This window comes from Salvia splendens, chromosome 1 (genome assembly GCF_004379255.2).
Source record: "Salvia splendens isolate huo1 chromosome 1, SspV2, whole genome shotgun sequence".
Lineage (NCBI taxonomy): Eukaryota > Viridiplantae > Streptophyta > Magnoliopsida > Lamiales > Lamiaceae > Salvia > Salvia splendens.
In genome coordinates this window covers 22,316,927-22,339,941 of record NC_056032.1, presented here as the reverse complement: position 1 = coordinate 22,339,941, position 23,015 = coordinate 22,316,927, and the positions used below count along the sequence as shown (strand labels likewise).

At 35.7% G+C, this 23,015-nt stretch overlaps 3 protein-coding genes across 4 annotated transcripts; all 3 read left to right on the top strand.

Annotated features, from left to right (window-relative positions):
- Positions 1 to 3,556: 3,556 nt before the first annotated feature.
- LOC121749723 (myosin-8-like) lies at positions 3,557 to 6,137 on the top strand. Its single transcript, XM_042144370.1, has 7 exons — positions 3,557 to 3,673; positions 4,879 to 5,007; positions 5,206 to 5,349; positions 5,444 to 5,589; positions 5,683 to 5,845; positions 5,953 to 5,991; positions 6,105 to 6,137. The coding sequence occupies exons 1-7, from the start codon at positions 3,671 to 3,673 to the stop codon at positions 6,135 to 6,137; spliced, it is 657 nt and encodes a 218-aa protein (XP_042000304.1). The 5' UTR covers positions 3,557 to 3,670.
- Positions 6,138 to 6,225: 88 nt separating this feature from the next.
- On the top strand, positions 6,226 to 17,823 carry LOC121745392 (myosin-11-like). Of its 2 annotated transcripts, none has more exons than XM_042139283.1 (32): positions 6,226 to 6,264; positions 6,691 to 6,840; positions 6,913 to 7,049; positions 7,130 to 7,276; positions 7,357 to 7,458; positions 7,720 to 7,777; positions 10,651 to 10,752; positions 10,853 to 10,890; positions 10,976 to 11,102; positions 11,216 to 11,602; positions 11,701 to 11,810; positions 11,960 to 12,020; positions 12,461 to 12,638; positions 12,760 to 12,965; positions 13,198 to 13,317; positions 13,485 to 13,583; positions 13,691 to 13,921; positions 14,015 to 14,070; positions 14,259 to 14,370; positions 14,452 to 14,469; positions 14,547 to 14,630; positions 14,853 to 15,023; positions 15,206 to 15,343; positions 15,453 to 15,641; positions 15,865 to 15,972; positions 16,043 to 16,113; positions 16,199 to 16,295; positions 16,613 to 16,669; positions 16,853 to 16,909; positions 17,081 to 17,158; positions 17,278 to 17,360; positions 17,426 to 17,823. In XM_042139283.1, exons 1-32 carry the CDS (start codon positions 6,241 to 6,243, stop codon positions 17,538 to 17,540), a joined length of 3,711 nt encoding a protein of 1,236 aa, XP_041995217.1. In that variant the 5' UTR covers positions 6,226 to 6,240; the 3' UTR covers positions 17,541 to 17,823. The 2 variants fall into 2 exon arrangements, with proteins under 2 accessions (XP_041995217.1, XP_041995210.1); XM_042139276.1 differs by having other exon boundaries at positions 14,449 to 14,469.
- Positions 17,824 to 19,771: 1,948 nt separating this feature from the next.
- LOC121749633 (membrane protein PM19L-like) lies at positions 19,772 to 21,756 on the top strand. Its single transcript, XM_042144249.1, has 3 exons — positions 19,772 to 19,907; positions 19,977 to 20,154; positions 21,510 to 21,756. Exons 1-3 carry the CDS (start codon positions 19,772 to 19,774, stop codon positions 21,754 to 21,756), a joined length of 561 nt encoding a protein of 186 aa, XP_042000183.1.
- Positions 21,757 to 23,015: the final 1,259 nt, after the last annotated feature.

Here is a 23,015-nt window from a genome sequence, read left to right as displayed (position 1 = left end):
TGGAAAGATGTGTTGCTCATCAATGGACAACACATTTCACTCACATTTTAATATAAATTTGATATATAAAAGTAGGAACCACATTCCACTAACTTTTTCCAGCCACTTTCTACCACATTTCTTAAAACTCATGCCAAGTCAACCGATGTCAATTAATTGGGGATGGAGGGAGTATCAATTTCTCTATTTTATTTTATTCTCTACACTTTCTTTTTGGGATGTGTCAACTAAGTTTAGTCATTTCCTTTTGACAGAAAACAAAACATCCAGTTACTCTTATTTTATTCCGTCACATACTCTATTCTCTCTTTATCTTTCCTTCTTTATTCCCATATCCTACTTTTCAATACAATTTCTTAATCTTCGTGCTCAAAAGTTTTGACTCAACTTAATTGGGACAGAGAGAAAATCATGTCATCTTTCTTGGGAAGGGAAAATAGTTAATACTCCCTCCATCCCATGAAAATAGGGACTTTGGCGACGACATGGATCTTAATACGTAATTGGTAAAGTATGAGAGAGGTAGAAAGAAAAAGTGATTGAGTTATTGTTAGTGGGAAATGGGGTCGACCTTATAAGAGAGAAAAGACTTGCCAAAAATAGAAAGGGGCTATTTTTGTGGGACGGACCAAAATTAAAAAAGACGACTACTTTTATGAGACAGAGAGAGTATTACCTATTTCATTCGGCCCACTAACCCAACTCAGCGGCCCGCTGAATGGCCTGCTGACATTGTACTACTACGTGCAATCTTTGTAAATCATACATAACTTTCTCTATAGAACTCCAATTAAGACGTACGAGATATCCACATGAAATAATTTCGAAGACGAAGAGAATGGTATCCATTAAGTACTGGTTGAACTTCAAATTACCGAAAAAATAGACTCGAACTGAGGCTGCTACATCTCCACATAAATTTAGTGGACGGTTGGTTACATCTCTCTTGACTGAGGCTTCCGCATCTCTTTGGACTCTCCATGTCAACAACTGACTCCATCTCGGCGGTTGTCGGTCGTAACATCAATGCAGACTCGAATTTCGAACTGGACCGCTAGCTATCCATCACCACTGATCTGCTCAACGGCCTCTGACTATGACTCAGCAGACCGTTGAATTGGTCTGTTTCCTGCAGTCTTCATTTTTTGACCTTTACCTGCCCCTTTTTAAGTCTATTTTGCATATCTCTCACAACACACGTCAAAATACCAAAATGTATAAAATATGCAGTTTAAGAACATAATTTGCATGATTGACATTCAAATATGACCAAATAAAGGCCCTAAAAACATGCAAAATTCATTTTTCTCACAAGCCAATTTCTCCTCATATACACTTCTTCATTGTCTAATCCTTCCATCAAATTGTTTTGGATGTAGTGTTTGGGGCTCGACCCACCACATCTTTTATGCTAATTGAAGTTCTGTGTCTTTAAATAGTGTTCAGCTAAGGTTCTATTAGATTGCTAACCAGCTACTCCCTCCGTCCCATAAAAGATGTCTCACTTTCCTTTTTAATTTGTCCCACTAAAGATGTCACACTTCCATTTTTATAAAAAAGTTCTCTCTCACAATAATATAAATATTATAGTATTTAACATACAAAACAAAACCTCCTAAAATCCCATGCGGTCCTACAAGTGTGACATCTTTTGTGGGGCGGAGAGAGTACTTTGCTAATCTGTCAACTCCGTATATAAAAATGTCGGCATAAATCTAGTTAACATACTTATGTTATTGTACTGATATTTATATTTAAATATCAACACAAATATATAAGGGGGTTGCTAAGTGATTATTAAATTGCTAACTACAACTAAATAATATGCACTAGATCATTATCACAGGATCATTTAGCCACGTATATCAATATAATGTAAAAAAATGTCAATTATAGGTATTAATGTCAATTAACAAAAAGTTAGTTATAATTAACTTTTAAAAAAATCCCAAAACTTTAAATGGTTATAACTATCTCAGTTTAAATTATTTTTTTACACAACATATATCAAATTAAAGATAATTTTATAAGGATTCTAACGACATCTCACTTGCATATGTTCCAATATCAAATTTTAATTTTTTTTGGAATTATTGTATTTTTTTCGTATCAGCTTAATGTAAATATAGGTATATAAATATGTCAATATACTATATATACAATGTCAATACAAAATTGTGTTGACATATTCAAGGAATCACATTGATATTTTTTATATACTATATTAACATTTTGATAAAAAAAACCCTAATTTTGGTAATTTTCTAATCTTTTTAAATTTAAATAATAATAAAATAAAATTACACATGACAATTTATAGACCACTAGATCTCTGCATATCTTATGGTTTTAAGTTAGCAATTAAAGGTTGGGTTAGCAATTGATCATTCCCCAGACCCCTGCCCTCACATACTATGATCTCATCTCTGCGCCTTGGTACATGAAGGCGCTAGTTAGGATGGACCAGCTGGGATATCCTAACTTCCGCTTCCGACGTAGAGATGTGGGTTGAACTCGATCTCTTGATGGTTACCTTTATTTTATATTCGTTTCTTCCTTTTGTCTATTTAGTCCTTCGATTCCTCTTGATAGCATGGAGGATCCCGACTTGTGGGACCTCTGACTTGCACTCTCATGTTCTTGTTTTGGATCTGAGTCACTTTTGGGCTAAGATCATGTGTTGGAACATTATATTTATGGTCTTATTTACGGGTTGGGGGTCTGCCTAAACCCCCTGCCCATAAAGGGCATTTTTTATTAATAAAAAAAAAGACATAAGTATATCAATAAAATCTGTATTAATATACAAATATCATCATGTTGACATTTTTTTTATAGGCAAAGTTGAGAAGTTAGCAAATTAAACTAGTTAGCCATTTTATATAGCTAGTTTAATACTCCCTCCGTTCCATAGTAGTGGAGTCATTTTGCCATTTTGGTACATTCCATAGTAGTGGAGTCATTTCCCTTTTTAGTAAAAGTTAACACATTTCTTCTCACTTACTTTACTCTCTCTTACTTTATTCTCACTTCATCTCTCTACTTTCTTAATCTCCGTGCCGAAAAGAAATGCCCCCACTACTATGGAATGGAGGGAGTACTACTTTGCAGGGTTCACTAAATGAAAATCCGCAGAAATAATATAAAAATATAGTTATTACTGTATTACTAAAAATAAATATAAAAGTAAAAGTAATAAAAAAGGGCAATATCGGTAGGTAAAAATTAGTTCAATCTCGCCATTTCACGTATTCAGCTGGTTGTGGTTACGTTAACAGAAATGAAAGAAATTGGGAGAAAGAGAGAGAGGAGAGGGAAAAGAAGGAAACAAGGGGAGAAATCACAGAGCAAATAAATCTCCTTCCACAGATAAAACGAACAATTAGTTGCACAACTACTGAGATTTTGGTTTCCTTCTTCTTCATCTCTATCAATCTGCATGTATTAATACATTATATTATACCAACTCACACATACATATAACGTTGGGAGGAATATTATATACTATTGATTATAACATTAAGGATCATTGCGATTATATATTTATACGTTTATATAGATAGATATGTATGTGGAATTGTGGATTACTCGAAGAATTGTTTGATGGGGTTTCCAGCATTGGGAATTTGAACAGAAATTTATCTGGGTCTGACTGCTTTCTATTTCGGAAATGGTATGTATATCGTTTTCCCCCTTTTTCATCTGTTCAGATATTTTTGTTGCGTATATTGTGTCTAAGTAAGTGGTTGTTCGGTTTGTTAGACAAATTAATCATGAGATGTAGCTTAGGATTGAGTTCTGGGATTATTTTAGTTGGAGGGATAATTATCACATAGGATTGAGTTGTGAGATTCAATCTCATGAACCAAACACAATACATATTTTTAATCCCGAGATATAATATTGCAAACCGAACAACCCCTAAAGGTTAGAGCTTGGAGTATTTGGGAACTTTTGCCTCAAATATTATTATTATTACTTGAAATTTTTTTATTTTTTGCAGTAGTTGTTTGTTTTCAGCTGAAATTTTGCTTCCAACGTTCTCTTTTTCCTACTCTTGGAAACTCGGTTCCTTTGTTGTACCTACGCACATGTAGACAAACTGTGTATGCATTCATCATAGCAATGTTTAACAGCTCTTATTATCCAAAAAGCTTGTTTTCACAATTTATGGGTAATGTAAGTAGCTAAAATTTCTCGTTGTAGTTTATAGCTAGAAAGATGTTTCTACTCTGCAAGCGGCGAACTATTCTTAAAGCAATTGTTGTACCATTGAAGGATTAAACAGATTTCTGCTCTTGTAGAGTAATTTTAGCTTTGAAGATGTGCATAATGAATTGAAGTATAGAGTGAAACTGAAGGCATGAAACGTCATAGTTCTAAACGCAACATGGACACATTAGTGAGAGTCTGTCTGGAAAAGTTTGTAAGTTACTTGGAATGTTACACTATCGGACTATATATTGTCAGACATATGTCAGCCCGAAGTTCATATCAAGGGATTCGTGCTATGTGGCAATGAACTATCACTATTAATAGTATAACATAAGAACTTAAGGTTCTTAATTAGCAAGCGGAAAGTAAAAGTGAAGTTTGAACCTTTTCGGCCTACAATTGCTTAGTGTTTACAATATGGTCATGAGTGCAACATGAAATTTGTTAAACAGAAAGCTTTATCTGTTGGTAACTTAACATTATTCTTAGTTGAAAGTTTTTCTAGTGAAAATTATCTCACATGTGTAGTGAAATTGTTTGATTGGCCCAATGAGGTCTTGATGCCAAACACAAATAATCATTGTATTCATTGTGTTTATGTGCGTTTGTAGATATTATTTATCTATTTCCGTTGCTTCTAACTATTGTCAACTTATCAAACAGACTGTTGGAGCCAAGATAGCAGTTGGATCTCATGTATGGGTCGAGGATCCTGACCAGTCCTGGCTAGATGGGGAGGTTGTTGAAGTAAATGGTGACAAGATTAAAGTAAATTGTACATCGGGAAAGACAGTAAGTATATCCTGAGATATGCTCTGCCCTTCGATTAAAAGTGTGAACTCAAGACATTAGAGTAAAATGTGAAGTCTACATGATTCAAAGGAAAAGTTTTTTTTATTTCGATGATGCTTTTTTGTGAATCCACCAGTGGATTTGTTTCGAAATTCAACATTTTTCGATGATATTTCTTTCCATGTCTTTTTCTTTCAGGCTGTAGCTAATGCAGCAAATGTACACGCACAAGATCTTGAGGCTCCGCCTGAGGGTGTGGATGACATGACAAAGCTTGCTTACCTGCATGAACCGGGTGTTCTGTACAATTTGAAATGCAGATATAATATGAATGAAATATATGTAAGTACATTTCTCATGGATCTGATGTCATTATGCTTGTTTACCTCATATCATAATCATACCATGAGACTTAAAAAGAAGTGGCTTTCTGTAGACCTATACAGGTAACATATTGATAGCTGTGAATCCTTTTCAACGTCTACCCCATCTTTACAACGATAATATGATGGAAAAGTACAAAGGAATGGCGATTGGAGAGCTGAGCCCACACCCTTATGCTATTGCTGACAATGCTTACAGGCAATACCTTTGTTGTTCCATGACTAAGTGTTGATATGTCTGCTATTCCTTTGACACTTGTTCCCAACGAGCACGCTTCTGATGCTAATGCAGGCAAATGATAAAAGAAGATATAAGCCAAGCGATCTTGGTTAGTGGAGAGAGCGGAGCTGGTAAAACTGAAAGCACTAAGAGTCTAATGACATATCTTGCTTATATGGGGGGCAGTGTCGGGGTTGAGGGAGGGAAGCGCACTGTGGAGCAGCAAGTACTCGAGGTCTGTTTCTCGATTTATTGTTTTGCCAGTCAAAGGAAGAGGATAATATAGAAGAACAAACTTTTATTTTTGCTTTCCTGCTGCATCAACTCTATTATTTTTTGCAGTCAAGTCCTGTTCTTGAAGCTTTCGGTAATGCAAAGACAGTGAGAAATAACAATTCAAGGTCAACTCAAAATTTGATTGGAAAGTACCTTTATGATTATTCCATTATTAATCGACTCAATCAACTTTTGCCTCAAAACCTCTTTGATCACAGTCGCTTCGGCAAATTTGTGGAGATTCAGTTTAATAATAGGGGTAGAATATCCGGAGCTGCGATCAGAACTTATTTGCTGGAAAGATCACGAGTTTGCCAACTTTCAGATCCCGAAAGAAACTATCACTGCTTCTATATGCTCTGTGCTGCGACAGAAAAGGTAGTATAACGGTTTCCAGCTCAATGTTTTTCCAGCTAAGGGTTGGCTAGTTGTGCATTTTCTCAAGAAAGATGTTTAATTTTACGGTTGAATTATATAAACGTTGATATAACAAGTCCTGAACCTCATAAATATTATACTAGAGTTTTGTTGGAATGAGGATACCATTTGATTCATCTTGATTTGTGAGTTACTATTATGCTACCTATGCAGATGAAATTCAGTAATTTTTCCATAACATGACTTCTACTAAATTTGAAGATTTTTTTTATGTTGAAATCTCTGTTCCATTTGACCATTGATACATCTTTGGATATACCGGAAAAAATAACATTTGCTGATGTGGCTTGACATCTTGGTCATTTATTTTTCATTTTAGCTTGTTTATCATTCTTTAGACCACAAATCTTTGGTGCTTTCTAACAGGATGTTGAAAAATACAAACTGAAGAATCCAAGGGAATTCCATTATTTGAACCAGTCTAATTGCTATGAATTGGATGGTGTTGATGATTCCAAAGAGTATCTTACTACAAGGAGGGCAATGGATATAGTTGGAATCAGTGATGAGGAGCAGGTACTTAAATAACTGTGTGTTACTTATGATTGCATAGTTTTCTTCAGTTTTTTTAAAAGAATCCATTTGTAGGACGGAATTTTTCGAGTTGTGGCTGCAATTCTTCATTTGGGCAACATTGAGTTTGCGAAGGAAAGTGATGGTGATGCTTCTCATCCCAAGGATGATCAATCACGATTCCATCTTAAAACCGTTGCAGAGCTGTTGATGTAAGTAGTTTCTTTTAGTTTTTTGAACTTCTCAGCATGTGCACGCCTGGTCTGCGTAAGTTTCTATGAATCTATTTCAGGTGTGACGAACAATGTCTTGAAGACTCCTTGTGCAAACGCGTAATGGTTACTCGTGATGAGACCATAACAAAAAGCCTCAATGCGACCGACGCTGCAGTCAGTAGGGATGCTTTGGCTAAAATTGTCTATTCAAGATTGTTCGACTGGTTTGTACTAGGAAGAAACTGTTATATTACGAGATCTAGAGACTGTGTAAGTCTCCTAACTAGCGTTTTTTTCTGGTCAGGTTAGTTGATAAGATCAACAATTCTATTGGACAAGATTCTACTTCAAAACTCTTAATCGGACTGCTGGATATTTATGGCTTCGAGAGTTTCAATACAAACAGGTGCTTAACTGGTATGCTTAGTTCTCAAGATTATGAAAATTAGAGCACTGCAAGAAGCTGCACGATGGCAGTCTAAGGACATAACTGCTATGCTTTGTGATAACTAAGAACAATTGAAAATTTAATTATTTTTCCATTTCGCCTTTTTAGTTTTCAACTAATCTCATTTTGATTTAGTAGCTATGTTATTGTTTCTTGTGGTATCCTGCTTAGTCCTAATGTTAGATGTTTATGTTTCTAACTGTCATGCTTCTCTTGCAGTTTTGAGCAATTTTGCATAAACTTAACTAATGAGAAACTGCAGCAACATTTCAATCAGGTCAGTATATAATATTGTAACCTCTTCTTGTAATAACTCCTATTACTCTATCATTAGAATTAGTGTTGAAAATATTATGTGGAAAATAAAATACAAATGCAGAAGGTAAAAGATGGGAAAAGCTTTATGGACTACATTGTATTAGACTGGAATTGTTTCTATGTGTTTTGTTGTGTGTTGTTGTGTCTACAATGAAAGCAGCCGAGTCCCTTATATAGGGTGGACTCTGCCCCTATGTATGGTAATACAATTAAGGCCATATTTTCATCTATTACATTTATGATAATAGCTATCAATTCCCTTGATTCTCTATGTCAATCTTCCTTAATTCTTGCTCTGTCAATCTCCTTGATTGTTGCTTGATTGATTGTCCATGATTGCTTGAATTGTTGATCTTCAACACTCCCCCTCAAGTTGAGTATCGAACTTTTCGATATTCAACTTGCACGATATCACGATATCCAATTTGATAAATAGTTTATACTCATATTTAGGAGTTCTTCAATTTTTCATTGATAGTTTATGCTCGTATCATAGAGCTTCTTCAATTCATCATTGATAGTTTAGACTCATATCAAGGAGTTCTTCAATTTTGGTTGACAGTTTTAACTCGTGTCTTGGGAGCCAATTCCGACAGTTTTTGCTCGTGTCTTAGGAGCCAATCTGACAGTTTTGACTCTTGTCGAGGAGCATTCTTCAATTTTTCAGACAGTTTTGACTCTTGTCGAGGAGCTAATTCTGACAGTTTTGACTCTTGTCGAGGAGATAGTTCTAACAGTTTTGACTCTTGTAAATGAGTTAATTCTGACAGTTTTGACTCATGTGATGATCATGCACCGCGCCTCCTTTCACAGCTACTTTCTGTTTTCTTCTCCTGTAGATCAGTCAGCTACTTCTTTCTCCTCGGTTGCTTCTTCTTCACCGGGCATAGTCACCTCGATGAATTATCCGGCTGGGGCTGACCTCTCCCCCTCAACCGGATAATTCTTTAACTATTTGCTCTTGGGGCATTCCTCCATTGATCCTTTTCGTCACATTCTCAATGCTCCATTGGTGAGACAAACTTCTTCTTCAGCCTTCTCGTCCTCTCACCGGCTGTCGTCTTTGGCCTACTCGGCCAACATAGGTTTGGTGAGGAATTGTTCGGTCGGATTTCATCCTCTTCCCCTCGGCCGGACATTCCTTGAATACAGATTTTATCTCCGGATCTAGGGTTACTGTCACCTCCTGATCTACGCTCCCCACCACGGGCCAATCAACCCCTTTTGTTCTTTCTCAATTGCATAAGCATATAACATAATCTTTGCAAAATTCTTAAGTTTCGGAATGGGTTTCGGGACAGCCCTGATATTTTCCGAAAGTTGCTGGGGGCTTTGTGTATGATTACTTTCGCTGGGGTCGTGGGGAAATATAGCAGAAGTTGGGGGCTGTCTACTGGAATTAAAAATTGAATGGGGTATTGGCTGTAATTTAACAAGACTTGAGGGATTTATTGTAAATCCCTCTTTACATTACGCTAAGTAGGAATTCCCCCCAATATTCCAAAATAAACCCTAATTCAAGAAGAGAACCAGCGCCGCCTCCCGTTTCTTCACGGCAACTCGACGCCGTCGCCAGCCATCCGGATTGAAGCTTGCCCTTGACTTCCGCTGGAACGAAGCAGGCTCGACTTCCAGCGCGTTCAGCCGTCGGTGGAGCTGCCACGCCTTCGGCCGGCGCGACTAGCCACCGGTCTGCTGCTAGGCGTCCATGCGCCGCTGCCGTCTCCTCACGCGACACCGTGCTCATGTCCATCGCGCTCGTCGAGACCCGCTGCTTCTACTCAGCGATGGTCGTAACGCTTCCGCGTCGGGGTCACACCTTCCCCGTTTGAATCGGTACCGTCGATCTTGGTCGCTGCGTCGGGCAGTGACGCCATCCCTCGCGGAGGCCGCGGTCGTCGCCGTTCAGTGGCTGCTTCACCATCCAAGGTAGGAGCTTTCGCCGCCGTGCGTTAACCTCGACGTCAGCAGCCCCGATTAAGACTCCGCTGTTGGATAATTTTGTCGCTTGGTAGCCAAAAGACCGTGGCAGGCAATGGCAGCCAGGCTCTAGCACCTCTTCAAACCTGCCAAATTGCTCATTCACAGCAACGGTAGACTGATCTACTTGAATACAACCAAGCATTTGACCCATTTTTGGATATAGACAACTGATCGAGAGAGAGAGATCAGAAACAGGTAGCTTAGCCGGGGAAATTTGAACTGGGGTTTTACAATTTTGCTTGCGCGTAGTGGAGCACTATTATGTGGAGGTTTAGGGTTGGTTTCGATTGCTGCTCGGATTTGTAGTCGAGGGTCTTGGTTTGTGGGGATGACAATATGATAAATCGAAGCATCAAATTTGGTGTGTGTGAATTTTTTTGTTTGTTTTTGGATAGGTATATTAACAATTGGTTTTCAAACAAACTAACGAATTACGGATCGTTAGCTGCTCTGATACCATGTTGAAATCCATGGGTTCCATCTTAAAACCAATTGGTGATAGGAGGAGGGGCTTAGTCGAGGGGCTTGGTTTGTGGGGATGACAATATGATAAATCGAAGCATCAAATTTGGTGTGTGTGAATTTTTTTGTTTGTTTTTGGATAGGTATATTAACAATTGGTTTTCAAACAAACTAACGAATTACGGATCGTTAGCTGCTCTGATACCATGTTGAAATCCAAGAGTTCCATCTTAAAACCAATTGGTGATAGGAGGAGGGGCCCATGAGACTTATATACTAGTTTCAGTTTTCTTTTGACCCCGATGCGAGACATTTATATGTTATATTTTTAGTTTCAATTGTCAATTAGAATTCTAAGTCCTAGACAACACATTACTTTTCCGGCAGCACGTTTTCAAGATGGAACAAGAAGAATATACAAAAGAAGAGATCGACTGGAGTTACATAGATTTCGTAGATAACCAAGATATTCTTGATCTTATAGAAAAGGTTTGTCTGCTCTCCTTTTGCATTTTAATTATTTTTTATTATATCTAAGATTGTAATTTCCATGTTGTCTGAAACAATCTTTTACGCCAATTTTACGCAGAAACCAGGTGGCATCATTGCTCTCCTTGATGAGGCTTGGTATGATTTCTTGGATTCTAGTTTCCCGAATATGTAGCCATTTAATGGCACCCCATAATTTAATGAATTTGTAATTTTTTTGTAGTATGTTTCCAAGATCTACGCATGAGACATTTGCGGAGAAGCTGTACCAGACATTCAAAGATCACAAGCGTTTCAGCAAGCCAAAGCTGTCGCGCACTGGTTTCACCATATGCCATTATGCGGGTGAGGTATGCAATTGTTAATGTATGCAACTTAGAATAGTTTGTGAAGTTGAAGCTTATGACTATAAAATCCTATATCGCTGTGTGTGTGTGTTTGATAAAGCATCCGACAATTTCAGGTTACGTACCAGACGGAACTTTTTCTGGATAAAAACAAAGACTATGTTATTTTTGAGCATCAGAATCTCCTTAGTAATTCAAGTTGCACCTTTGTCTCTAGCCTCTTCCCACCTTTACCCGAAGAATCTTCTAAATCATCAAAATTTTCATCAATTGGTTCTCGATTCAAGGTCCTATTCTATGTACTCTTAACATATTCAGAGCTACATTGTTTCTGTATATCTGGTTTCACCCCTTTCTTTTATTTTATGCAGCAACAACTGCAATCTTTGCTTGAGACTCTTAGTGCAACAGAACCTCATTATGTTCGCTGTATAAAACCTAATAACTATCTGAAGCCTTCAATCTTTGAGAATAGTAATGTTCTACAGCAACTCCGTTGTGGGGTAAGAGATATTTTACTTTACTTCTTTTTCTTTGTGGCGACATTGTAACAATCAATTCATCAATACAACGATCATTACTTACTGTTACTGGTTTCTAGGGCGTTATGGAGGCAATCAGGATCAGTTGTGCCGGATATCCCACTCGAAAGACTTTTCAAGAATTTATAAACCGTTTCAAAATTCTTGATCCTAGTGCATCAAATGGAAGGTATCTTCTGCAAATGTGGTGATAAAAAATAACTGTCTCAAGAAGTATGAAAGAATAACATTTCCCATAATCTACTCTGACCTAACCTAACATTTCTCATTTTAGCATCACCTTTCGACAATATTTTTAACACATTGCACTTTTGATAGTTGCGACGAAGTCACTGGTTGTAAAAAGCTTTTGCAGAAAGCTGCTCTTGAAGGTTATCAGGTACTCTTCACTGTGTGCATTGTGCACATTTCATAAATGGCTGTAAATGATTGCACTGTTAAAGCAAGTTAGCATGATTCTTAATATTTTTGTTTAAAGACTAGACAATAATTCCAGAAGTAGTTTCATGGTTTGCTTATGGATATATAAAGTTTTAATTGATCCAAGTCATCATACGGAATTTCGATGTTCATGATTTTCCCTGCAAGCAGTGTCTGTCTTTATTATGTTTACAGAGAAACAGTCATCCCTCGCGATGCTGTGGAACTCTTGCCATTTATTATAGCAAGTTGGTTCACACCATAATTGTGCTTACACTGTTATGGCTCTTCATTTCTCTTACATTGACAAAGTTGATTATCTTGAATCGTTCTTCAATAGATGTGAATTTCTCTATGAAGGCTGTCAAGTTCACCTTTGTTGTACACATTGTTTTCCAGATTGGCAAAACTAAAGTGTGTCTCAGAGCTGGTCAGATGGCAGAACTAGATTCTGTTCGTAACCAGGTCCTTGGGATATCAGCAAGCGTAGTCCAGACAAAATTTCGTTCATTCTTTGCGCATAAAAATTTCATTATATTACGAATGGCAGCCATACAAATCCAAGCTCTGTGCAGAGGTATAATTAATGCTCAAGGATTTTTTTTTATCATAGTTTATCTGTGTTTACGTATGGCTAACCTAGCGCTCATGCTCATTCCTTTAACTTACTACTTATTACTTAAATGTCGCAATATCAGGGCAAGTTGCAAGGTGTATTTATGAGCGTAAGAGGAGAAAGATTGCTGCTACAACCATCCAAAAAGGTGGAAGGATGTTTATGTTTAGGAAGACTTTTGCAATTCTATCGTCTTCTGCAATTGTTATCCAAGCAGGAGTTAGAGGAATGGCTGCTCGCAGTGAGCTTCTATTTAGAAGGAGAAATACATCAGCTATTCTTATCCAGGTAAAATTCTCTCAACCCATTCTTGTGCATCTCTCTTAACCTTAGTCCATTTTATCACTCTGGCAATGAAATATCGTAGGGTAATCTATGAGTATATAATCAGAAATCTAAGTACTAAGGACTTGTACGTGTTTGATTTGAATACGTTGTCAGATCTTCTAGGATCAGAATTATGTGGAGCTTTTAGGCTGTTCACTTTTAGGTATTATACTATTTGTTTCTGTCTAAGCAGAAACACTCCAAAAGATACTTGGCCAGCCATCATTTCTCGCGCTTGAAGGGGGCATCGATTTCAATGCAGTGTGCTTATAGAGTAATTAAAGCTCGCAAAGAACTACGGCTACTTAGAACGGTGAGTACTTCCAACTTTACTTGTAAAATAAATTAACAATGGAGTAGAGTCACATACTCTTTAGTGCTTCCATCACTTCTCATTTACAACTGGTAACATCCTATTTATGCAATTATGGAGCTAGAGTAAATAAATTCAAGTGAATTTCTCCTTCCTAACTGCCTTAGGCTGCAAAGGAAACTGGTGCACTTCAAGAAGCCAAAGAAAAGCTAGAAAAGCAGGTTGAAGAGCTGACTTCAGAGTTGGAGTTGGAGAAGCGCCAGCGAGTACTATATTGTCCCTTTGCATTTAGTAATTACTTTCATATGATAGTTAAATGTGTGAAAAAATATGGTTAATTTCCATTCAATTAATATAAATTTATGTTGACTAGCATGACATCGAGGAAGCCAAAAATCGTGAAATTGCAAAATTACAATCTGCTTTGGCGGAAATAAGAACGCAAGATCCTGAAGCTCTAGAGAAGGTATCCGCGCATGTTCCTGCTGCAGTATCCGAGCAAGTTTCTCCAGCAGTATCCGAGCAAGGTCCTCCTGTAAAAGATGGCTCAGTAATTGATAATGAAGCAGTTCAGAAATTAACTGCTGAAAATGAAAAGCTGAAGGTAACATTTCAGGTCTACTTTAAATATATCTTGGAGAAAGATATGTTCCATAACTAATGATAGGCTTTGGTAAATTCTGAATCGTTGGTTCAGATTTTAGCTATGGAGGCAGAGACAGATATAGTTAAGCTGAAGACAGATATCCAGAGGTTGGTATACAATTATTTTTTCATCTCCTGAATTAGCTATCAGACAATTAGTTCATTTGTTGCCATGCTTCTTAAGTCTTTAAAAGAGATGATATTGGTTCTTTCTCACAGGTAAAAAAGATTAATGAAATTAAGAGATTGTGTTTATTTGGCCTTGTGGTATATTCATTAATCTTCTATCTTTTTAGACTTGTAGAGAAAATTTCTGACATGGAAACAGCAGAAAAGAATCTCCGCCGACAGGCTTTAATGAATAATCCTTCAGGAAAACTATCTGGACATTTACCTCCAACTACTCATGTTAGTATTTAACCTCAGTTTTATTTAGCAATTGTCTCAGCATCTGGTGCTTATTCCTTTTATCCCCTTGATGTGCAGCAGGGGGAGAATGGGCAGCATGTAAGTGTAATGTGAAATGGCGGTTCGAAACCACATAAATGCTATCATTCTGATTGTGCTTGTAAGCTTCTATACAGGAACTTTTGAGCGCAGCACCCAGTAAAAGATTCGGTACAGAAGCCGATAGTGCACTGAGGAAATCTATCATCGAAAGGCAACGTGTGAGTTATTTCTGAGTTACCATACATTCCTCATTTGCAGTCTCATATAGATCCTGTAACCTGTAATCCTTACTGAGTACTCAATTTTTTTGAAGATGATTCGAAATAAACTAGAAATAACTGAACTAGGACCTCCATATTTTGTTCAGGTGATTGATTGTTGCACTTGTTCCAGCCTATATTTACAAGAATTTAATTGATTCTTCTATTTGGTGGTTCCAGGAGTCCGTAGATACTCTTATTAGGTGCGTCAAAAAAGACGTTGGTTTCAGTGAAGGAAAACCAGTTGCTGCACTTACAATTTACAAATGCCTGTTCCATTGGAGATCTTTTGAAGCTGAGAGAACTAATGTTTTTGATCTGCTTATTCAGATTATTGGTTCAGCAATAGAGGTGAAGTTTAACAGTAAACTACGAATTATTTCTAAGCATTCCGCGCATGTTTTGGATATGGAATTCATTGTTTGAGAAACTAGATACTGGTTTATATGGACTGCTCTAGGTCTTCATTAATTCACTAGTTACCAATTTATCTCTCGACGTCTAATCTGCTCAAATGGGTCATTTTGTTTCAGGATGAGGAAAACAACTGTCATATGGCTTACTGGCTTTGCAACACATCTACACTACTGTTTTTACTCCAACGAACCCTTAAATCTCCTTCTTCATCTCAACCTCCTCAGCCAACCTCATTTTTCGGAAGAATGGCTCAAGTACGATGATCCTTTATCATGTTAATGCTCTAAAAAGTTGTGACTGAAAGATGAATTCGTGGATTTTTAATGCCTTCTGATATAAATCTTAGTAAATATGAATTTCCAGAGTTTCCGGGGGTCCCCATCCTTCGCCAACATTTCTATAGGTGGGATTGATGGAATAAAACTGATTGAAGCCAAGTATCCAGCTTCACTTTTCCAGGAGCAGCTGACTGCTTATATTGAGAAGATTTACGGTATTACTCGAGATAATGCGAAGAAGGAATTGACACCAGTTCTTTCTTCATGTATCGAGGTAGAATTTACCTTTAAAATTCCTCTTCATTCTTTGTTTGAGTTTTAAGTTATTTTTACACTTGACTACTCTGAAACTATAATTTATGATAGCTATAGCATGTTATGAAACATAGTATACAGTATTAATTCACTAAGAATTATGATAATGAAAATTTTCTCTCTTTTTCTAAGTTGTTGAGTTGTCTTCTTTTCATCTCTTTGACACCTCTGGTGGTCTCCAGGCACTCAAAAATTCCCCGAGTGAATCTGCTGGTGAATGTGCTACTAGGAACTGGCAAAGCGTCATTGATTGTTTAAACGGGCTTCTAAGTACACTGAAAGATAATTTCGTATGTAAAAGTTACCTTTGTTTTTACCTGTGTAAGTCTGGTCTGTATCTTATTGAAGTCGATATTTCAGGTTCCACCAGTTCTTGTGCAGAAAATCTTCGAGCAGCTTTTCGCTTATATAAACGTTCTGCTGTTTAATAGGTATCCCCTATCCCATCATATACAATCTTCTTTACTGAATATGATGCAATACTCATAACCTGTAACCTGGTTTAACTTTCTTCAGCCTTCTTAGCCATAAAGAGTGTTGCACGTTCAACAGTGGGGAATATGTAAAGACGGGGTTAACAGAATTTGAACTTTGGTACGGGGACACCCACGAGGTATGGACCTTTCTGCTTGAGTTATTCACTGATGCTGCTATACTTGTTTAGAGTTTGAGGACTGTAAATGAGATATGCTAATTGGTTTTCGACTCTATAAAAGCTTGTCCGAGCTCGTTAACTACATGAACAGGCGTCTGCTTAAGCAAATATAGAATCGTTAACATGCTAACTTATTCTATACATCAATTTGTGACAATTATTTTAAATATCCTATGAACATTGTTTAATATCCTATGATATCTCGCTATCATACTACGTCCCTTTGTTTTGGTAATACGACAAGTGTAGACTAAATATTGTCTGTTGTACTACAGTATGCAGGCTCATCACTGGAAGAACTAAAATATGTGCAGCAGGCTGTAAAACTTCTGGTATGTTCGAAAGCAAACTCCTTTTCGGTATTCATTTGTAGTAATGGTGGACATACTATTTCATCCAATCTCCAGTCAAAATAATGAATACATCCGCTCTGATTCAAGTGCACTCTACAGTGAGGCATGGAGAGCAATGCACGTTTCGTTAGATGTTATGCTAAATACTTACCTCATGTGCAGATCATGCAACAGAAAGCGGAACTAACCTATGATGATCTTACAACTGAACTTTGCCCTGTATGTTTATTTCCTCGTCTCCTTCTTTCTTTCTTTCTTTCTTATACATGTATTTGTGTGAGTTTCTGTATATACTTCTTTATTTGGCTTCTTATAGTTGATAAGCACCAATCAGCAAAGCCAAGATTAATTTATAATCTGATTTATCTATGCAATGTTGTTTGTCCACAGATACTGAGCAGTCAGCAGCTTTATAGAATATGTACTATTTTTGGCGATGATAATGAATCAGATAATCTACCTCCAGAAGTAAGTTGTGTTTCCTTCTTGCTAAGATACTTCACTACAACAATGAAAATCGAAGCCAACGTTGTGGATGATAAGCCATATTATACAGTCCTGATGTCTTACTTTATAAGTCTTAACAGATACTTTCTAAGCTAAAGACACTTGCAGAGGAGGACTCTACCAATCCTGGTAGTGACTCGTACCTGTTGGAGGATAATTCCAGGTAATTTCATGAGATAACATATAGTCGAAATATAGGAGTAATAAATTATCATTCATTTACTGCAGCATCCCGTTGCCGGTTGAAGAACTCCGCAGTTCCCGCCAAGATTTAAATTTCAAAGGCGTAAAACCACCCGAAGAACTTCTTGAAAATCCAGCCTTTGAGTTCTTACAGGGTTAAGGCTGTGGTTATATTTATCCACTTTGTTGATACCATGATGTATACAAACCTGCTTCTTCTTGTCTCATCACATCCCCAGCTAGATTTTGGTGTAGAATTTGTAGAATTCATAGGTAGAGAGTCGGATAAAGGGGAAGTGTGAGTTTTTTCCAGTTAGTTGTTTTTTTGGTACCTTAATTTGGGGCTATATTGTGCCAAACCTTTCTAAAAATTACAGGCAGAAATGATAGTGAACATGTTTATTGTTCAATAGTGAAAAAGGTTGATGTTCTGGTGTCCTTAAGCTGATGGCCATTCCACAATCTAGTCAATTATATAGACTACATTACCAAATACTCCCTCTATCCCTCATTATGTGTCACATTTTACCTCAGCACGATAAAATACAAAACAGAGTTGGTGGAGAAAATTATTGGAATTTAAGTCATACTTTTATAATACTCCCTTCGTCCCACATTACTTGCGGCATTTCTTTTCGGCATGGGATTTAAGAAAGTTGTATTTAGTTAGTTAAATAAAGTAGAGAAGAGAGTAAAGTAAGAGAGAGGAAAGAGGGTAAAGTAAAAGAAAGAATAAAGTAAGTGTGATTAAATGTTTTATTTTTAGTCAAAAAGAGAAATGACTCAAGTAACTTGGGACAACCCAAGATGAAATACGACTCAAATAACTTGGGACGGATGGAGTAGCAGTATTAATTTTATAACCAATATATTTAAGGAGTACATCTCAATAACACTCACAAGGATTAACAATATAGGTTTGGTAGATGTTGCAACGACTAAAATATATGGAGTACATTACCTAATACTCCCTTAGTCACTCTGTTCAATTTTGATTTGACATGAGTTTTTAAGAAATGTAATAGAAAGTGAGTGAGAAAAATTAGTGGAATATGAGTTTTATGATAAAATTTTACTAAAATAAGTTATTGAAGTGTGAAGTTTTTATCAAAAATAATAAAAATAAAATCGATAGTATAGTATTTAATAAAAAAATGTCTCATCTACAATATTATCTCTCTTACTTGTTCTTTACTTTAATTATTTATTGATCCCTCCGTCCTAATTAAGACGACACACTTTCATTTTAAGTTTGTCTCAACCAAGATGTCACATTTCTATATTTGCTAATTTTCTCTCTCCAATTAATACACTCAACCACTTTTTTCTCTCCAATTAAATATTTAATTCTCTTTTTTCCATTTAATACTTACACACACTCTTTCTCTATCCAATTAACCACTAATTAATAGTAACACCTAAAATCACGTGCCGATTAAGAAATGTAATATCTTAGTTGGGACGAATGGGATATTACATTCAAAGCCAAAATAAAATTAAAATTCAATACAATTGTTTCAATATTTAATTGTTCTTAATTTTTTACTCACATCTCTCTCACTCCCTTAAATCCGTCACCGGCAGTATGCGCGTTGAGGACCACACACCAGCCCAAACACAAGTACGTGCACAACTTTTTCGTACCTTAGACCATCTCATCTCCAATGGTACATTAAAATCTTAGATGAGATAGGTAATAGTTCCAATGATACTTTAAAATAATCTTATTTTTTATTTTTGAGTAAAAGTACATATTTTTAGGTTTACATTAAACCGAAACCATTTTGTTTAAAATTGTGTGAATAAAAATGCATAATATAGAGAATATTCTTTTAAATTTGAATTTAGTGTCGGTAATTATAATAAAATCATATTTAATATAATATTTATTTTTAAAAATAGATTTAAGTTTGATGTAAATAATTAGATATTTTCTACTCCTATACTGAAATCTAATAGAGCTATTTATCGAGAAAAATCTCATCACAATACCTTTACAAAACCTTTTTTTTTTGATAAATTATTAGTAAATTGCTAGCTATTTATCGAGAAAAATCTCATCACAATACCATTACAAAACCTATTTTTTATTTTGATAAATTATTAGTAAATTGCTAGCTATACTGAAAAATCAAATAACATAGTAGTATATCCTTGACAACTCGGAAATGAAGGTGAAGTGGACAAGTGGCTCCACAGAGGCGATTCAGCACTAGTGCATTACTGCCACGTGCATTCTTGTAATAATAAATTTCCATTTGCCTCTTGTATTATAACAAGTTGAATAACCCAACAAACACCTCAAATCAACAACGTTTTATGTCTATAACTAGACTCAATACTGCATTCATCCACAACATAGTACTAAAGCAAAAGTATTTATTTTGAGAAATGGATAGAATAGTGGCAACGAATGTAGCAGGTCCATTGTTGTTGCTGAATTTTCTGATGTATTTCATTCTGTTGGTGTTTGCAAGTTGGTGCATGAATAGGTACATCGATGGCCGCACTGCAGAAGCAAGAACAAGTAAGCCTTTTTAGTTTAATTTAATGTAAATTGAATTGAAATAGAAATTAAAGGAATTTTGATTGACAGGTATAGGAGGGAATGGAGCAACGAGACACTTCCTTACATTCTCGGTGCTAGCAGCAGTCCTTGGAATAGTATCCAAACTAGTCGGCGGCAACCACCTCAGAACGTGGCGGAACGACAACTTCGCCACCTCCTCCACCACTTCCACCGGCGCCTGGGCTGTCACCGCTCTTGCTTTCGGGTTATTTTCGCAACTTAATTATTTTAAACTTATAAAATGCTTAAGCTTATTTTCCTAACTTTCTTCCTCTCTCTCCAATATATGTCACATTTTCATTCGGTATGACTTTTAGGAAATATAAACAAAAGCGAGCTAGTAAAGTTAGCGGATGTGGGTCCCACTTTAATATATTATAATATAATAAAATATTAGTTACATTTTCTCTTTGTCCTACTTTAGGAGTCTGAAATGTAAAGGAATCTTGATGAAAAAGATAGTGTAATGTGGGTCCTACTTTTATATAGTTTTATAATAAAATGTAATATTGTTTTATAATAAAATATCAGTGAAAATAAGTTAGTGGAATGTGAAGCCTATAACCATTTCTGAAATATTTCAACCGGAACTCCTAAAGTGGGATACCCAAAAATAGTAAATTAAGATTCCTATAGTGGGACAGAGGGGTAATCCACATTAGTAGAATTTAGTAGTCTTTTCAATTTCTGCACTAGTTTTGAAAAAAATGATACACCTTCTGTCACTGAAAATTTGTCACTTCTTTCTATTTTTGTTCGTCCCCAAAAATTTGTCAACTTTCACTTTTTACTCCTATTTTTGGTAGTAGACCCTACGTTCCACTAACTCATTCCAACTCATTTTATTATAAAATTAATATATAAAAGTAGGATCTATATTCCATTAACTTTTTCAACTCACTTTCTACTAAATTTCTTAAAACTCGTGGCAAGTCAAATAGTGACAAATTATTAGAGATGGTAATAAATAGTTAAATAGTTAAAGTGAAGAAATAGTCAAGTAAAAAAAGAATAAAGTAGATAAGAGTCTTCTCTACATTGTTCTCTTTCTTACTTTATTCTTTATTTCAGAAAATGAAATGACTATTTACTTTGGTATAGAGGGAGTGAGACTAAAATGAGTTAGTGGGTTTTGGTTACTACCAAAAATAGTAAAAATAAATGGAATTATTAATAACGGATAGATTAAAATGAAAAAAAATGTGTGGAAAATTATGACACGAGACAGAAGGAGTAATATATAATTATATAATTAAATAATAATACTAATCCCTTTTTTGTAAAAAAAATAGTCTTAATTGATAGTGTAAATTTAGTAAAATAAGAAAGATAAAACTAAAAAAGTGATTAGAGCATTTTTATCAAAAAATGAAGTTTTTCAGGCTTTGTATGCGTTTCTTTACTAAAAAAATGAAGTGTTTAATTTGAAAGAAAATAAAAGTATTAGAAAGAAAAAAAAGTTGGTAGAAGAAAATCTGGTAGAAAAGTTTGAGAAAATATTAATTGAAAAGGGTTTCAATAAAGTGATGAAATAAAAATGATATGATGTATGAAATGCAGATTAGCGTGCAAGGAGATAAACGTGGGAGGCTGGCGAGGATGGCGATTGAGGGTGGTGGAGGCCTTGGTTATAATCCTCGCTTTCACGCAGTTCATCTACGTGCTTTTACTGCACTCTGCCTTCTACCGCAGCGTCCACGACGACGACATAGGTTACGGTGGCGGTGTCCCGGGAACTGGCTTTGGAGGCGACATCCCTCAAGCTCAGCCCGCGCCCAAAGGCGGAGTCCCCGGAGCAATGGTTTGAACTAACTTCGTTTCTATTGTGATGTTGAGTATCCATTTCGCTTCTAAACTAGTAGAGATAGAAGTTGGGATTGTATTTTTGTTTTTGTGTGATATGATCTTTTCTTCAAGGATATCTATAGTTTTAGCGGTTTTCCAATGTTGAATGCAACATTTTGTTTCACATTATAAGGGCATTTAGTTGAAGGTCATGTTATAGTTCTTTGTGTATTGTTATATTAAATTAATAAATTTTAGAACTATCCCAACAGGATTTGGTTATGATCATTCAACATTTTGTTTCACATTATAAGGGCATTTAGTTGAAGGTCATGTTATAGTTCTTTGTGTATTGTATATTAAATTAATAAATTTTAGAACTATCCCAACAGGATTTGGTTATGATTATAATCTATAAATTATACTATCTTCGTCTTAAAATAAAATCATTTTATTTATGGATAATATGTGTTTTAATAAAATTATTTTATTTATAGATAATATGTGTTTTAATAAAATTATTTTATTTATAGATAATATGTGTTTTAATATAAAAGTATAAATTATTTATAGATAATATGTGTTTTAATATAAAATTAATAGTATAAAAAATAGAAGTAAAAGTAGTTGAAGTATGATTAATAAAAAATAATATTTTTATTATTTATAAAAATATAATTTTTTAGTACTGTCTTCAAAAATATAAATTTTTTAATTTTAATATCTAAATTATATTATTAGAATTATTTATCTTTTTAGTAGTTCATCCCTGAAAGTTTACTTTTTATTTTTAAACTATATCACTCTCTTCTCAATCCGGCTAAGATGACATTTCTTAGTTGACATGAGATTTTGGGAGTCGTTGGTTATTCTATTTAATTAGAGAGAGAGTGTGGTTGATATGAGATTTTGAGAGTTGTTGGTTATTGTATTTAATTAGAGAGAGTGTGTGGAAGTACTAAATGAAGAGAGAAAGAGAGAAAGAGAGTTGAATATTTAATTGGAAAGAGTAAAAAATAGTTGGATGTATTAGTTGGAGAGAGAAAGTTACTGAAAGAGCAGGTTTGTGTCAGGTGTCGTATCGAGCATAGGATGTATCCTAGTGATCAAGATGGAACCCCAGCTATGCCTGAACCTGGTATCAATAATTCCTCAACCCACTTCTACTGACTAGTATAGTGGACGTAACGGTCGAATCCCACAAAGATGAATGCGCTTTGGGAATTGTGGTGAAATTCTGGAGAGGTTTGGTTAGCTACCACGCTTTGGGTTGAGACTTTA

What these genes read in the sequence shown, in the direction of transcription:
- LOC121749723 (XM_042144370.1), top strand. An exon ending in ATAATATGAATGAAATATAT is followed by an intron (nt 5,350 to 5,443) that starts GTAAGTACATTT and finishes GGCTTTCTGTAG; the next exon opens with ACCTATACAGGTAACATATT. An exon ending in TGGAGCAGCAAGTACTCGAG is followed by an intron (nt 5,846 to 5,952) that starts GTCTGTTTCTCG and finishes TATTTTTTGCAG; the next exon opens with TCAAGTCCTGTTCTTGAAGC.
- LOC121745392 (XM_042139276.1), top strand. Translation starts at nt 6,241, where the DNA reads ATGCTCTGTGCTGCGACAGAAAAG. An exon ending in CCTAGTGCATCAAATGGAAG is followed by an intron (nt 11,811 to 11,959) that starts GTATCTTCTGCA and finishes CACTTTTGATAG; the next exon opens with TTGCGACGAAGTCACTGGTT. An exon ending in TTACAACTGAACTTTGCCCT is followed by an intron (nt 16,910 to 17,080) that starts GTATGTTTATTT and finishes GTTTGTCCACAG; the next exon opens with ATACTGAGCAGTCAGCAGCT.
- LOC121749633 (XM_042144249.1), top strand. Translation starts at nt 19,772, where the DNA reads ATGGATAGAATAGTGGCAACGAATGTAGCAGGTCCATTGTTGTTGCTG. An exon ending in CACTGCAGAAGCAAGAACAA is followed by an intron (nt 19,908 to 19,976) that starts GTAAGCCTTTTT and finishes TTTGATTGACAG; the next exon opens with GTATAGGAGGGAATGGAGCA. An exon ending in GTCACCGCTCTTGCTTTCGG is followed by an intron (nt 20,155 to 21,509) that starts GTTATTTTCGCA and finishes TATGAAATGCAG; the next exon opens with ATTAGCGTGCAAGGAGATAA.